This window comes from Trachemys scripta, chromosome 2, assembly GCF_013100865.1.
Source record: "Trachemys scripta elegans isolate TJP31775 chromosome 2, CAS_Tse_1.0, whole genome shotgun sequence".
NCBI lineage: Eukaryota > Metazoa > Chordata > Testudines > Emydidae > Trachemys > Trachemys scripta.
The window spans coordinates 31,725,222-31,742,693 of NC_048299.1; the positions used below are offsets into that span (position 1 = coordinate 31,725,222).

General features: G+C 40.3%; 1 protein-coding gene across 3 annotated transcripts in view; it reads left to right on the forward strand.

Moving 5' to 3' along the window:
- The window catches only part of MKX (mohawk homeobox), a 57,578-nt gene extending 42,052 nt beyond the window's left edge, over positions 1 to 15,526 (forward strand). For 2 of the 3 annotated variants that reach the window (XM_034760184.1, XM_034760182.1), the window contains 2 exons: positions 12,795 to 12,828; positions 12,945 to 15,526. In XM_034760184.1, coding sequence (XP_034616075.1) covers positions 12,795 to 12,828; positions 12,945 to 13,131 — 221 coding nt within the window. In that variant the 3' untranslated portion in view covers positions 13,132 to 15,526. The remainder of the gene's footprint in view (positions 1 to 12,794; positions 12,829 to 12,944) is intronic. The other variant, XM_034760183.1, reaches the window with a different exon arrangement.
- The last annotated feature ends 1,946 nt before the right edge of the window (positions 15,527 to 17,472 follow it).

Below are 17,472 nucleotides of genomic sequence, written 5' to 3' on the forward strand. Positions count from 1 at the left end.
GCCAGCGTCCGGCACGCGCCCCTCGGGCAGGGGAGTGCCAGCAAAGGTCCATAGCGCGCCCCTCAGGCAGGGGAGTGCCAGCAAAGGTCCATAGCGCGCCCCTCAGGCAGGGGAGCACCAACAAAGGTCTGTAGCATGCCCCTCAGGCAGGGGAGCGCTGGCAATGGTCAGTAGCGCGCCCCTCAGGCAGGGGAGCGCTGGCAAAGGTCCGTAGCGTGCTCCTCAGGCAGGGGAGCGCCGGCAAAGGTCCGTAGCGCGCCCCTCAGGCAGGGGAGCGCCGGCAATGGTCAGTAGCGTGCCCCTCAGGCAGGGGAGCGCTGGCAAAGGTCCGTAGCGCGCCCCTCAGGCAGGGGAGCGCCGGCAAAGGTCAGGGGCGCGCCTCTCAGGCAGGGGAGCACCGGCAAAGGTCAGGGGCGCGCCTCTCAGGCAGGGGAGCACTGGCAAAGGTCCGTAGCGCCTCTCAGGCAGGGGAGCACCGGCAAAGGTCCGTAGGGTGCCCCTCAGCTCCAGCTTCCCCTCCGGCTCCTCCAGTCCCTCGGGGTACTCGGCAGCGGGCAGTCCTGGCAGCCTCAGTCCTTCCTCCAGGTGAGGTTTCCACTGGTCCAGGGCCTCCCCTGGCGTGGCAGCAGAGTCTGAAAGGAGCAGTCTGCGTCTGCCTCCCTCCCTGGTGCTGCCCTGACTGAGCTAAGGGCCCCGCCCTTTATACTTCCTGTTCCACCCCTCCCCTTCCGGGTGTTGGAGTGAGCTTGGCCTGGCCCTGCCCTTTCAGGCTGAGAGAGCGGCCCTTTACCCTCAGGTTCGGAGGGCAGCCACACTTGGTCCCTACAGGTCCCTGACACTTCCCAACATAAGACCTTGTTTTCACTTGCCCAGAGATTTCCTGTGCTAGGAGTCTGCCTCATGTTTAAAGCTTTAGGAAAATTTGAGCCAAAATGGTTGAGCCATTTCTGAGAATGAGGTGAGGGAAAATACATTGCTTTGCCTATGTTAAAATATTTCTTGGAAATGTTCTAGTGCCCTCATGCTTTGGAGAAAGGACTTGAAATTTGGTATGAGCGTAGCCTTTGTATCAGGGATGTGCCTTTTCCCATCACTGTGAAAATCCATCCAAATTTGGCAAAGTTATAAGCCTTTTGAAAATTGTGGTTTGCACATTCTAAGTAGAGACTGCCTGGATTTTAGAAGCTAAATACTCCAAAGATTCTTTGTGCACCCTAGGACTGAGCAGGACTTTCCCTGCAATTGCATCTCTAGGCTGCTGTGGGCTGTGTTGGATTGGGGTGCAGGCGGCTGAACTGAGAGCAGAGAGACTGTCTCTCTGAGAGCCAGACAAGGGGAGGAGAAGAGTAGATTGGGTCAAGGAGCTGGGATGTGTGTGTGTGGAAACTGGGACTGGAAGTTGGGATGGGAAGAGACTAGACCATACCGTTTTTTTCCACAGGAGTCCTGCCTCGTTTAGTGCATAGGATGGATGGTGCTCATTTAATGAAGAGCTGTTCAATATTTTGTTTCTCCTCATCGTGTGTGGCCCTAGGCCTTATTTATTGCATGCTATTCAAACCCTGCTCTGAAAACAGAATGATTGGTTTCCTCATGGGTTTTCTATGGTGCCTATTGCTATAGTATCTGAGTGCTTCACAAACACTAATGAATTTATTTTCACCACACCCCTGTGAGGCAATGGGTGTGGTATTATCCCCATTTTACAGATGGGGATCTGAGGCATAGAGAGATCTCCTAATATTGGGTGCCCTGTTTGAGATGCCCAGGACCTGATTTTTCAGAGTACTTAGCATTATATAGCATTTTATATGCTCAAAGCACAGCTCTCATTGACTTTAGTTGCAGCAGTGAGTGCTCAGCACTTCTGTAAATCAGACCCCAGGGTCCCAAGTCAGGTGCTCAGAAAATGAGGAACACACAATCAGTGACCCCCTGTGAGATGTTGGTTTAAGTGACTTGCCCAGCGTCACAAAGCAACTCTGAGTTAGATCCCAGGGGGACTAAGGCACCGAACTACCTCCTTGAATTTCCCAAATTGTCTCTGCTAAAAACAAAACAAAACAAAATTCTGAAAAAATCAAAACATTTTGTTGTGAAATGTATGCAATGAAGCATTTTGATTTTTTTTAATTCAAAATGTCTTTTCATGTATGAATTTCTGTCAAACTGAAACCTTTTGTTTTGGACCAAATGAACCATTTAGTTCAGCGCAAAACAGATTTTTTCCAACTTTTTGGTTCAAAAAAATTTCCTTTCAGGTCAACTCAAAACAATTATTTCTTGTGTTTTGGGACTCCCAATGAATTGAGAAATCTGTTGTTTGACCTTCTCTGATCTGAAACAAGTTGTTGGGGCCCCATTAAGCTCTTTCCCCTCTTGAAACTGGTTCAAAAGTGCTGTGATGAGTGGGTCAATGTGTGCATGTGAAGGTTCTCTGTATATGGGTGAAATTTGCCCTTGCACTGTTTATGCACCATTGAAGCCCTATTTTAAGCCTTTCCTATGTGATTGCATAGGTAGCATATATGTCTAGGCACAACTTAGGTGACTGTTTTGAACATTTGGCTGTAAAAACTATTACTGACATCCATTGTCCTTTGAAATGGACATTTTTTGTGGATTTATATTTAGAAAGATCATGTCAAGTGCTCCTTTACCTTTTCTTCAATCAGGTGTATGCAAGAGAGAGAAACAATTAACTCCTTTCCCTCTTCTGACTTGCATGTTTCACTCTGTGATGCTGGATAAGTACACTGTGGAATCAGTTCTGGCACTGGGTTAGAAATTCTGATGCATGGACTGATAATAGGGTGTCTTGCAACTTACATGACTTTTGTACATTGTATAAGCATGTTTTGTTGTTGTTGGGGAGGGCTGACTGGGGATGTGGGAGAACTGAACAGCTCAGGGGAATGGTTATGAGCAGGGGCCCTGGAATTCTGTGCAACATTTTTGTGAATTCTGTGGCAGGAGTCTGAAAACATCCTGTGTGTATGCATTTATATCATAATATTATACCGTGTATATAGGGTCTGCTCCCAAACCCACAGCCAACTAGCATAACAAAATCATATTTTACTGCCGTAGTGTCAACATAGTGTTGAAAAATGACTTTGAAACCCACTCCTTTATCCCTCACTTTTAATGAAAAACAATTGGGGCTTGCCATGGAATATAATAGAGCTTACCCTGGCTGCATTTAACTTTAACTTTTTTATTTTAAAAGCTTTATTTTAATCTTTAAGAACTCCTAGTTATAGTTTTCAAATAGAGTGAAAATCTGAACATGTCTGTCTGCAGTACTATGAGGATCTTGGCTGGGAAGGGGATATTTTAATATTAAAAATAAAGAAAATAAATACATCCAGAAAATATCCTCTCTTCTTACCTCTTACTCCCTTTCTCCTCATGGACTCTCACTCTCTCCCCACTCCCCCATTTTAAAATCTCCTTACAACCCTCAGTTTGCTGACAGCTCCCCACCAAGATCAACACTTCCCATTCTCTGTTATAAACTCGACAGAGAAAACTTCGTGCTCTTGTGTCTCCAGAGACTTGAGTGAGTAGATAGGCCTTGTACCAGTCCCTGAAGGTTAACATACTTGGGTCTGATGTTCCAGAGCCGGAAGCGAATTCCAGAGGTGAAGGTTTCAGAGAATGCCTTGTCCCAGCCATTCAAATCTAGGGATGATAATCTAGAGCAGCACTATTTCCAGCTGTCAATTGGGTGCACAAAAGGAGGTGATTTCTGAAACAGGCAAGACTCGAACCATATAGGGCTTTATAGAATCGATCAATACCAACACCTGGGTTTGCACCCTGAAACAAACTGGTAGCTTATGCAGTCTGTGGAGAATAGGTATAATATGATCCATGTGAAAAAATGTTTCTGCACTAGCTGAAGTTTAAGTGGTCTACAAAGGTACTCCCATGCACAGAACATTGCAGTTATTCAGTCTTGAGCTGGCAAATATATGAATAATTAGTAAGGCCTATATCCAATAATCTCCATACCCACTGTCATCACCATATTGGTGGCACTGCAGCCCACACTATCTCACTCTCTTCCAGTGGCCTCATATACATTTGAATCAAGAAAGGGGACTGCTAGATTTCGATACTGTGGTACCCTACATGAGAGAACCATCAGAGCAGATGAGCAACTCCTCACAGCAAAAAAATCTCTATAAATAAATACAAATCTATGTTTAAATGTCCCAATACCACTCTCTGGAATCTCTCCATAAAGCGGTAATGGGGCCATTCAAACACAACTCTCTTCCACCTGCCCGTGTCCAAAGATAAATCTGAGAGCAGCTGACAGATTTAAGAAGGACAGTACAGATATCTGCATCTTTATCTGGTGACAGAAAGAGATTATTAGCCAGGAAGACCAGTTCAGTCTCTATATTGTAGCCAGATCTAAAATCAGATTGAAAGGGGGTTGAGGCAAGGTGTTGCTGGAGCTACTTCATCACAGCCTTCTCAATAACTCTCTAGCATACAGAGAGGGTAATCATCAGTGAAAACATCAATTTAAGGAATTGGTCTCCTGAGCATGGGGCTAGAGATCATTCATTTGAGAGTTTCTGGCATCTTTCCTCCTCCAGCTCCACAAAATAAGGCATTGACAAATTTCTGCCAAGTGTGAACCCAGTATATGCTTAGGAGATTATACCAGTATGATGGACGTGGGTCCAGTTCACAGGTCATAGCCTGATATTCCTCTGGCAGTGCAAATTGGCTGTAAATCAACCAGCGCTTCTCCCCTGACCTAACATAAATAATTCTGTCAGTGGCAGCCGGTCTGTTCAAAATCTGATCAACCCTGTCCACAAAGCAGATAGAAAATTCCCCATGGGAGAAACATTTAATTCTGATTCCAGGTGGAGACAGGCCAGATTCTCTAGGCTGTAAACTGCCTTGAGCAGTCATAGAATCATAGAATATCAGGGTTAGAAGGGACCTCAGGAGGTCATCTAGTCCAATCCCCTGCTCAAAGCAAGACCAATTCCCAACTAATCATCCCAGCCAAGGCTTTGTCAAGCCTGACCTTAAAAACCTCTAAGGAAGGAGATTCCACCACATCCCTAGGTAACCCATTCCAGTGCTTCACCACCCTCCTAGTGAAAAAGTTTTTCCTAATATCCAACCTAAACCTCCCCCACTGCAACCTGAGACCATTACTCCTTGTTCCTTGTAGTTCTGCTGATTACAAATTTGCAGATGCTAATGATGGGGAGATGGGGAGGGGGGACTTTCTTCACTGCAAAAAACAAAAACAAACTATATACAAGCAGTCAGATTCAGAGTGAGATTTCCATTCTACCCTCCTCCCTCTGTAATTTATCTGTCATGGGGCTTCTGTAGAACAGCGAGACATGGAGCAGGGGAGCACAAAGGGAAAAGGCTTTTTGAAGCCTTTGCACCAGTTTCTGGGGTCAGAAGATGATCATAAATGCTCTACAAAGCAGTTTGATAAAATGGCCCATTAGCTGAACAGAATTAGTCCTCCAGAAAAAAGTATATTGTTCTGAAGGATCAGAACAGTAACACCTAGTCTCCATTGATTGAGTACAGAGACGGGTCAACTCACATTTCCTCCATTCATGCCAGATGAACTGCTGTTTACTGAGTTTGGGTCTTTCAGAAGGTACTACCTGCTCTGCATGGATATTAAATGACACTCTTTGTAAGAGTAGGAGAATGGCCTAGTGTTCATGATTACAATTGTCTCTCCATTCTGTGGCGTAGCATGCTCTACGCTGATTGCTTGCTACCTTCGTGCTCCAAAGGTGGCTCAATTTTAGTGATGTTGAATGGTTTATGGTTTACTTTGGGATCCACTGGGAGGAAAGGAGCTATATCAATGTAAATTAATATAATAATATTAACTCCACTGAACCCAGCTTTCCCCTCTGCTTTCTCACACTGCTGTTTAAGTCATGTACCATTAAACTGTGGTTTGAAAAGCATTATACAATCAAGGTATGTCTGTAACCCAGAGAATTATATCACATCACCACTAATTTACATACACATGTCAACTTTATTTTTCATTCAGCTGACTCCTATTATTCCTCATCCCTCTTCCTCCTTCTGTTTCTTTCTTTTGCTTGTTTTGAAAATGCTGGTCAACACACGTGAAACCAGGGTCTCCCAAACCAACAAAAGACAGTGCACAAGAGGAGGAAAGAGAAACAGTTGAGTGCTGCTGCCAATTTTAAAATGAAGATTGTTATACATGGCCTTTTGTCAACCCAGCAAATATTTTACAGTATTCACGATTTAGGGCCAAAGAGACCCTTTTGATCAGAGATGTCTTTATTTCTGGAATAGAGAATGTATAATTCATAAGGAATCTATACATTCTAAATATGTTTCAGTCACATGAGATTGACTTCCTGTGTCTCAATTTCCATGTTGGTTTGTTTTCACTATATAATAATCTGTAACCTTCTCTTTTTCTCTCTTCCATCCTCTAATACACGCCCCTTCCCCTTTGAATTGCAAGCTCTATTTGCTCTGCATATTCTAAATGATAACAAAAAAGCAGGGTTTGGCACACAAAGGCACATAAAATAGGATGGAAGGTGGATGTGCGTCTCTTAAGCAGGACGCAGCATAATTGATAGTTTTTTCTTTAGTTGCTCACTAGAGGGAACTTTGGTGAAGCTGTTCATAATTTCACAAGTGCGTGCTGTAAGAATAATATTGTCAGATCAAAATGAAGACTAAGCTGTAGCTGTAATTTATATTATTGAAAGCATTGTTCTTAAATTCCAGCCTCTTTCCATACTGGGGCTAGACTGAAATAACTAGACAGGCCTATGAGTGTTTCTAAAATAACTGAAACTGCTGCAAGCATGTCAAAATAATGAGACCTTAGTTTGCTGGGGTCTGTCCTAGTTGCACGGACTGCTCCTGTATGCCTGTCCTGGCTTTTACACCAATTCCTTCTGGGGCATTGGACAAGTCATGTAAAGGGACACTGTCAACTTAAAAAACCACATTTCTGTTTGTAAAAGTTTTGCCTGTTATTGTTACAAGTAAAAGCTAAGATAAATGTAATGGAAAGACACTGGAGAAAAAAAACCTTGCTCTTTCCTCAGTTTGACTTAGTGCACCTGACAGCCTGTTCTGTCTAGCCAGTTTCCCTGTATCTCTTGTGTAGTGAGTTATTCAGTTTGTGTAGGTCTTTCACACTGTAGCAAGGGAGAGAAAAAATATTTTTAAAATAGGCAACTGTGCTGATGAAAGTACTAAAACTGTTAGGAGGGCTCAGGACAGGCACAGTAACCAAAATAAATGACTTTTAACTTTTCTTTTGCAGTTGACGAGGTTTCAAGTGAATAGTGTCACTTTCAGTACGTTGTGTCTCATTTTCCCCATCTGTTCAAATGAAGTTAATAACAGTTACCTCACGAGAGTGTTGTCAGGATTATTAATGAGTTAATACTTTTACAGAACTTTTAATATAAAAAACAGAATAGACTATATGTGTGATATATTAATAATGATAATTATGTGACTCCTGAAAAACACCATACTGCATTACAGAGCTATTATTGTCCAGTAACTATAATCTTGGCACTGAATGCTATGAGTTTTAATGCTTACTCTATACTGAACACTTCTATTAATGGAAAGGTATATAGGATCCCATTGGTAGGAGATTTATTGGTACTTCCTGCTATAAACAACAGGGAACAAATATTCAGCCTAGCTAGTGTCTTTGGGTACATGGTGGGAACACAATGAAGCATTCCTGGCCAATCAGAATCTAACCCTCTTGAGTGCTTATGCAGTTGGGAGCAGACAGGAACAGCAGAAAGGAAGGTACAACAACAACAACATTCATAATTATTTATTATTTATGTTGTGGTAGCTCTTAGAGACCCCAGTTGTAGGTCAGCGTACCCTGTACTAGACACAATACAAACACAGAATAAAAAGGCATTTCTGACTGTTGCTGTTTAATTGTCTTTCACCCCAAGGACCCTGAAGTATTTTTCAAAGTGTACACAGAAATCACTCCTCCCATCACTGAAGTGTATCACTCTTTGAGACTTAACCCAGTACCTTTTCAGTAGCACACAGAAGAAGAATATTGTATGCAGTTGAAATGGGAGGACATTTAGAAAATGTGATATTTGGAATTCAATAGAAAGTGTTATGCAGTTGATAATGACTGCAGGTGCCTGTCATGTAGTATGTATTACTATACATTTATCTTTACATATGCAGTGTTGTTATAGCCGTGTTGGTCCCAGGATATTAGAGAGACCTGATAGGTAAGGTAATGTCTTTTATGGGACCAACTTCTGTTGGTGAGAGAGACAAACTTTGGAGTTCTTCTTCAAGACATAGTTGTTTATACAGTGCTTTTCATATGTAAAGTGCTATGGAGGTCCTATAATTTGGTAATACTGTACATAGTGCATGACATGATATTGGCTTGTTCTTTCATCAAGCTACACAGGGTCGGTAACCAAAATATTATACCAAAGCCAAATGTGGACCAGAGACCTTTACAATGCAGCCTGTAGTTGTATTATTTTTTAGTAAATAAGCTTGGCTCATTGAGGCTTAAGATCCCAGTATGTATTGCTCCATCCTGATCAAACCAAAAGGAGAGTCATGCCTCTATAGTAAAGAGAAAGATGTCTGCAATCAGATCTACTTTATGCAAATTAAGATAGCTCCTATGCTTATGGCTACTAAATAGGGTAAATCTGGGGTATCCCTGCTATTCTGAATAAAGTACTGGTCATATTTGGGATCTGCAGTTCAAATCTATTTTATAGTAGTTATGGGTCAAGATTAAAATGCTCAGTCTGTACATTGCTGGTGACCAAGTGCTCACCTCAGTATGGTCAATGGGATTTCGTATGTTTGGCATTATTAATTCATTCCTTGAAATACCATTGTCAAGGATAGTATTCCGTGCCAGTGTCATGCCATTTTTACCATTGCGACTGAAAAGGATCTGTCTCTTTGGAAAAGGCACCAGTTTCAGGAATACATTATATATTCTGGCTTTCAGCATTCAAGATCACCATCTCCTTTGTTGTTCAGAAATACAGCGTTCTGTGGGTATTTTTTTACATTCAGAAGTTGTTTTCACCCATGTGTTGTCTTTGCAGTTAAAATATTCTGATTAGTTGGTATTCAGATACATAGAATGTCAAAAGACATGTCCAATACTCAGAGAGACAGAGTGGGACAAATTACGAGGTGAACAACAAACAAAATGTAACTTTGCTTTGTGAATTTGGTCCAGTCATTTTAAAGACTTGATCTTCCAAGGTGCTGAGCAGTCCTAGAGACCCTCAATTCCCCTTGACATCAGAGGGAGGTAAATGCACTCATCACCTGGCTGAATGGGCTCATTAGCCTTTTGGTGCTGCATTGTTCCCATCTATAAAATGGAGACAGTGTTTACCAACCTCAATGGATTGTTGTGAGGCTTAATTAATACTTTTTGTAAAGTGCTTTGAGATTCTTGGCTACTATAGAAGTGCAAGACAAGAAGTGCAGTAGAAACTTGGAGTAGAAGCAAAGGAATTTTGGCAGTAAAAAGGGCCACAACACTAGAAATTAAAGGCTTTCGGAGTTCGTTATACAATCTTTCTCTTTTATCAATTTTTAGCAAGAACTTTGCAAAATAATCAATGATATTTCTATTAGAGTCCAATTTTAGAGGCAAATATTTTAAATAAATCTATTTATTTTTGAAAACAAACCCTGACTGAGTTAAAAAGTTATTTTTATTTAAAACAATAGCATCATATAATGGTAAGTGTCGGTGAGTGAGGACTAGAATTGCATTGTATATACTCAGGTTATTTGAGTGTATTCTAGCTAAAATTAGTGCAATTTAAACTTCTCATGTAGACAAGCCTTTAGATTATATTTTTTGGCTGTGGTACTGTTTTGGTATGACCTTGGGCAATTCACTTTCATTTATATCTAGATGAACACTCCTAAAAAAGATTTGCAAATACTCATTGAAATCAACAGTGGAATTGGAATACTGATCACTATTCATGGCCACGTTCCTCAAATGTTTGTACAAGCAATTTTTTTGTTCACAAGAATGTTTTCCTAAAGTAAAAGTCTCACAGATGCTTGAGTGAGTGTGTGTTCTTATGACAGTGACATTCATTATTTTTTCCCATTTCTATTTGTACACCTACCCACATAGGTTTCTTTATTACAAGGCGGGGCATATTCACCCCCATCCTATTCTCTTAAAATGAAAGAAAATAAATGAATAAGAAGAAAAGAATTACTGTCCACATATCTATTCAAGGGACACCATCATAGGATCTAACCGCATCAGCCACATAATCCAGGGCTCGGTCACCTGCACATCTACCAGTGTGATATATGCCATCATGTGCCAGCAATGCCCCTCTGCCATGCACATTGGCCAAACCAGACAGTCTCTACGCAAAAGAATAAATGGACACAAAGCTGACATCAGGAATCATAACATTCAAACACCAGTAGGAGAACACTTTAATCTCTCTGGTCACTCAATAACAGACCTAAAAGTGGCAATTCTTCAAAAAAAAATAAAATCAAAAACAGACTCCAACATGAAGCTGCAGAACTGGAATTAATTTGCAAACTGGACACCATCAGATTAGGCCTGAATAAAGACTGGGAGTGGTTGGGTCATTACAGAACCTAAACTTAATTTCCCCAATACTAATTCCCCCTTACTGTTACTCACACCTTTTTGTCAACTGTCTGTAATGGGCCACTCTCTTACCACTTCAAAAGTTATTTTTTCTCCCTTGGTATCCTGCTGTTAATTGATTTATCTCATTAGACTGACCTCCCACTTGGTAAAGCATCCTCATCCTTTCATGTATTTATACCTGCTCCTGTATTTTTCACTTCATGCATCTGATGAAGTGGGTTCTAGCCCACGAAAGCTTATGCCCAAATAAATTTGTTAGTCTCTAAGGTGCCACAAGGACTCCTCGTTGTTTTTGCCGATACAGACTAACACGGCTACCACTCTGAAAAGGGTTAAGAAGGTTGCCTTTGTTATACTGGGATGATTCAATACATCCCACCAAATCAAATGTTTCTTCTTCTCTCTGTGACTCCCTCCCTCTGTACAGATCACACATTTTCCCTGCTGAGTCCAGTACTGAAGCAATACCCTAAAATACTGCTAGGGGGCACTGTGCTTTTGGACATTTCATCTTGAAAAGACATAGAAAACTCAGGTCCCTGACCACTTGGGAAGATTTATGAAACTCATAGCACTTTGGAAGAGGAGAGGGTATTTGTTAAGTTTGGCACACTAGCCAAATTCTAACTCATTTAATTATTTCCTGACAGCTTACTTTTCTCCTGCAATGTCAGCTAGATATCGTATTCTTCACTTCCCACCCTGAACTGTTATGGAATATTGCTATGTGCTGTGTTATGCTGATAAACATATGCCAGGTTTCATGACAGAAGTGGTTGCATTCCACTGGCGGATGAAGTGATCCTTTATATATAGTTTGCACAATTACCTAGTAAAGTTTGTAAAGTGTTTTGGGATCCCTTCAGATGGAAGCTCTATTTAAAGAAAAGATCATCCTTGGAATTATCATGGTGGCTGGCAACCAGTGATCAGCCTGATTCCCAAATATATAAATCCCTGTTTGTGGTTTAGTTGCAGACTGGGTCAGGGTCACATTATGTCTTCTGTGGAATCCAGACATACAGACAGGGAACACCAGCACTGTTAGGCATGTGCCTACTGTGCCTAATTGGAAATCCACCTCTGTTTGTTACTGTGGAGAACTTCCTTGAATGAACAATTATCATTCTTGAGTGGGCAAGGGTGTCATTTGCTAAGGGGCAAGTTGCCCCCCAAAGCTTGGTTTGCCTGGCAGATGTTTCATAGGTCTATATGTGCCACTTGTTGCACCCTGGAAATTTTGCAGGATATAGCATAATCACATATAATGTTCAATATGCTGATGCAACTTTCCCCTCCCCTCTCAGAATTTTTCTGAAAAGAATCCTCTGGATGGGGCGAAGGAGAAAATGCCTGTGATGCAACAAAATCACTAAATGCTACTGATCATGTGTGTTTGTTAGTTATGTAAATATGTATCCTTCTTAAATCCCTGTTTGTGGTTTAGTTGCAGACTGGGTCAGGGTCACATTTAAAACCACATACTGTCTTGTCAGTGGAAATTTTGTTTTGTAGAAAATTTACCCTTAGATTCGTACAGGACTGTGATTCTGCTTTTTCATGTTTCTTATCATTCCTGATGTCCTCCGGATTATTTTTTTTAACATCTAGCTCCATCCCACCAGAACCTATAAGTAAGTTTCCAGGGCCAGAGTCACCTTTGTTGAAGCTGGGAGAATTACATCTACCGCCCAAGCCTGGTACACTGTGCTCCAGGAGGAATTCATCCCTCGAGAGCAGATCCCTCCCCATTAAAGTTACCTACTTTGGGGGACTTGCTAGTTATGATACCCCTGTGTCTTTACCTGGCCACAGCCTCTCAAGGTGGACTTTTTGTCATCTGGTGCCTTGCTCAGGGTCTATGCTAGTTCCTCCTGGCTAAGACCCTTGAGTGAATCTGGTCCACAGTATTTCAGGCTCTTTCGTTAGATATCTATACAACTACTTTCATCAAAGACTAATCTCCATTTCAAAAGTAGTCTTATTTCCACCTGAGCCAAGTTAATGCTGGGTCTGGGGTATGTTTTGGGAAATCCTGTGCACAAAATGGACAATAATAGGATTTTCTCTCTGCTTTCAGAAACTTTGGAAAACGGACCCAACAAGTGTGAAAGGTGAGTGAGGGGCTGTCTTTGCCATTTGAATTTTTCTGTGCAATTTGTACCCTGGTCACATGTCATGGTAGAAATGTAATCTGTACATGTAAATGTTTGTTGTTGCTTGAATCTAGCGCAGCTAACAGAAAAGGAACAAGCAAAGATGAAACATACTGGAAGGAGATCAATGCAGCGATGGCCCTAACAAACCTTGCCCAAGGAAAAGATAAACTGCAGGGAACTACCAGCTGCATCATTCAAAAGTCATCACATATATCAGAAATAAAGACTGTTAAAGTGCCATTAGTTCAGCAGTTTTGAGAAATTGTTACATTTTTTGGTCAAATGGACATTCCTCACAGCATTGGTTTTCACTAAAATCCTATCTACAGGTATGAAGCAAATATTGAAAATAGATCCTTTTTACACTATGGTCAGTTAAAAAATTAAAATACACTCTCAGACCCAGACTTTTTCATTGTATTAAATAAAATGTTCAATTGCTTCTATAAAAGGCATGTAAATTATAAAATAAAGTCCATTTTTATCAAAATATTAACTTATTTTATGTTAATCAATGTGCGCATAAAATGTCTGCATTGCTATAACAATAAGTGCCTTGCTTTCAAAAAATAAGCTATAACGTGGGCATAGTACAACACAGTTATGCCTCAAGATGACAATGCCATTAACCTTAATCTTTGTATATTATTTCAAGTGAGCCTAGCAGTCATGGGCTGAACATATTATGCTGGAAGCCCTTGAGAGACTTGTTGTGTATTTGACTTATACAAATTGATGACTGGTGAATCTTAATGAAAATGTTAAATCTTTTTTTAAAAAATCCACAGTATTATTAAAAATTGTACAGTGTGTTTTGTCAAAGTGACCATGAGGTTGTTGTGCATGTTTCTTACCTGTATCTGCAGTGTGTTAAAATACCAAAATAACTTCTTTGAAAAGTGCAATACTGTAGAAAACATACAGGTTTAGGAATATTTCAGTCATTCAAATTAATCTGAATGCACACGTACACACAGACATTGTGATAATTAGAGATTTATAGTGAAGGTTGCAACAAGGCCGTCTGTTCAGTCAATTTGGGTTTCATCCTTCTAAAGCTTTGCTATTGACTTATTGAAGTAATTATATACATAAACAAAACCAATCTCTTCTGGTACCAAACTAAATCTATAGTACAGTTTGTTATTTGTACTGGAGCTCAATAACTTTCCACAATGGAAACTCTTATTACTTTAATATGTCCAAATGCTTTTATTTTGTACATACTGTATCAAATAAGGACAGTTGATTGACAATTCACATTTCAATGGAAAAAAAGACATAATCAAAACTATATATACTCCAAGTTAAACCCCAAATTAAAAACATCTGGGACACGAAACATTGAAAAATATCAGCATGTATCTTAGGAGGGTTTAAAGTCAATGCTAAATCATGCATTAAAAATAACATTTTAAGTCTCTAAACTTGACTGCTATTGAGTGATATAATCAATGTAAAAGCAGAAATTTGTGTTTGGTGTGCTAGGTTTTCTTGAATCATACAACAATATCCTAACCAGTGCTTGAATAAACAGTGGTGAAGCCAAATATAATTTGTACTGAATCAGTTACAGAAAACTGGAAAAGAGCTGATTGTTCCTAGGGTTTGGATATTTTTTCCTGTGGGTAACCTATCAGTGGTTATTGCTAGCTCTTTGATCCTGCAATGTTGATGTTGACAGCAAAACTCCCGTATACTTCAGCGGAAGCAGGATTGGGCCAATAATGAAACTCCCCTACAAGCATAGTCTGTTCCAGTTGCACTAAAATAGTCAAGATATATAGCAAATATCCTTTTTGTGACTTCTAGGACACTTCCTGATGTAACATACTATTATGTTGGGTTTATTTAGGGTACAGTGGAAATGATTGATATGGAAATATTTTGTACATATATATTTTTACTTTGTTTTCTAAATTGCTGATTTGCATTGACATAAAGTGCCAAGCAGGAAACATATGTCATGACTGTATGAACAGTTGAAGTATACCTCTTATTAACTTGCATCATTATGTGTTTAGAATTCCATGACAATAATTTTTGATACCTGAATTTTTGGATTTTTGTCATAATAATGTGAGTTTGTAACTAAGAACAGAAAGTAAATACTTCACTCTTGTTCATACTATTATAAGTTATTCTGGTATTAAATATTTTGTGACAATAAATTGATTGTCTTGTCAAACTATTCTGTTAGATATATTCTCAGTGTTTTATTTGAGTAAATGACAACAATATTTGTCATATTGTTAAAAATGAAAAGTACTTTCAGTGACTTCTCCAGGATAAACTGGAGAAGACAAGCCATTTTAGAAACATGTCTGTCTTTTTTTAAACGATCAAAGCACAAAGAATAGCCTGCAAAAAACATATCAAGTAGGTTTTACAATTAACAAATACTTGCATCATTTCTTGTTACAATTTTCTTTAATTTATTTTTTTCTGTTGCTGCTTAAATGTTTTCTAAAAACATAAATGCTAATAGGTTGTATGTGTGTGTGTGTTTTTTTTTTTTAAATAACAAGGATCATGATCAATGCTGAGCCAACAGCTAATGGAGACTCAATAATTATTTATGATGTAGGAAAAACAAACATTATTAGTATTGCTCTTTTTTGTTTCAACATATTGTAACCATTTTAATAAAATAAATAACTGCAAACCACATCTTGCTGTTTTTGAAATAAATGGTCATTTCTCTTTCCATGTTCTCTCTGTTTTCATGTAGTACTATGGGGTTGTTAGAATGGGGGCAGCATGTGATAAGCAGAGGGAGGAGAGGAATTGTAGCCTGTCTGTTAGTAGCCACCTTGATGAGTGACTGAATGTAGCAACTCACTGCATCCCAGGTGACAGTGGCTGCTTAGCGAGGTCATGGCTACTGACTGATCCTCCTGGCATAGTGTGCTGGGCTAGAGAGAGGAGAGTACACAGAATCTGATTTCAGAGTCTCACATGGGAATTTCCCCTGAACAGTCTCATGCTCATGCTGATGGCTCTGATGCTGCCATTTCTTATGCTCTGACAGATGCTAGGCCTTATTCTCCAAAGCTGGCACAGGAAGGCAATTCTAACCTCTATGTGTCAGTGAAAGTAACTGTGCCTGGTGGAGGAGTCCCCCTGTGGGAGGGTAGCTAGTACTAACTCTGTCTGGAGGTCCAGCTTGTGAAGGTTGTAGCAGAGATGTACTGAATCAGCACATTTCTTTGGCCACACTGACAAGACACCGTCCCCAGCCAGTGCTGCCACTTTTTTGGGCTGCCCAGAATGCCTCTGAATCACGTGGCAAAAGGAAGTTTGTGGCTGACTTTCACCATTGCAGACTTTCCACCCCCAGCATATATGCCAGTTTTTTGTGGCATAAAGCCTGAGCTGTTCTGGGCTGATGCCATTCTGTGCCACTGGACACACTCATGCACGGGCATGAAGGACACAATCTTGAGTTGCACAAGTTAATATCAGGAAAATCGATTTAATCACCTGACAGACTGAAAAACACTGAGCACTCCTAGTGCCCTCTGGCATTTAGTTTTGAAAGTTGCTTCAGCGTTCTTGTAGGGGTGGGGAGTGTGACTAGGTGTGGATCACAGGCCTGTACTGCACTGCAGCATTGCCTTGCTTTCACAACTGTAACAGAAATGTAGCCCAGAGGTGGGATCATGCTGCAAAAAATTTGGATCCCGATTTTGAACATGCAAAGTTTCAGCGTGTTTTGCTCCAGGATATGAGAGATTGCAAAATTCAGATCCAGGTCTGGGGACAGAGTTTAAAGTCCCCCAAAATGTAGGATCTGATTCGGGCCCCATTTCTAAACTCACCTTGTTTAACAAAGAGCGAAATAGTTGGCCACAATACAAATACATTTTTTTAAAAATAAATGGAAAAGAGACATGAATGCCTAATGCTACAGAAAAGTCCCCAAATGCTTCTGTTATGTCAGCTTGGGCTATTGGCAATGGAAGTGGTTATTGGCAGTGGAACTTGGACCTTGCTCAAGGCTAATTTAACTCTCACACCTGACTTTTTAAAGGGAATTGAGATGTGGATTCTTAATGGATGTTCTTTTTACATTTGTGCTCTGGGTCTTCAGATTTTGACTTTCCCTTTCAGCTCTTTTGGACTTGCTTCTCCTTTCATCTTTCTTCCTGTTTGAAAAGTATCCTATTACATACAGATGGCAACTGGACCCTTTATGGCAAAGCTCCTTCTTCTGTCTAGGCCCATATGGGTGAAGGCTATATGAGTTCAGTAGGATAGTACTGAATGACAAAGTCTCCCATTAACTGATATCTTCATTCTCCCATCCCAGTGCTAATTAACAGTTCTCAACATGTGAAGGGCTCAACAGTGTGCTATAAAGACTGTCCAACCAACAAACTGCACTATCTATCACTTTGTTCTTAACTATTACTGCTTTTGGCTATCTTAACTCCCTAAAGGACTGTCAATTTAACCATAACTGCATAAGAACTGCCAAGTCTCATTTTATGAGCTGCTGTTGAGAGTTTAGTTATTTAAGTCTGATATTAAACAATTTTTATTGGTACTTCATGGCAAATGCTTGATTTACAGTGCTGTAAATAACCACAAATTAGG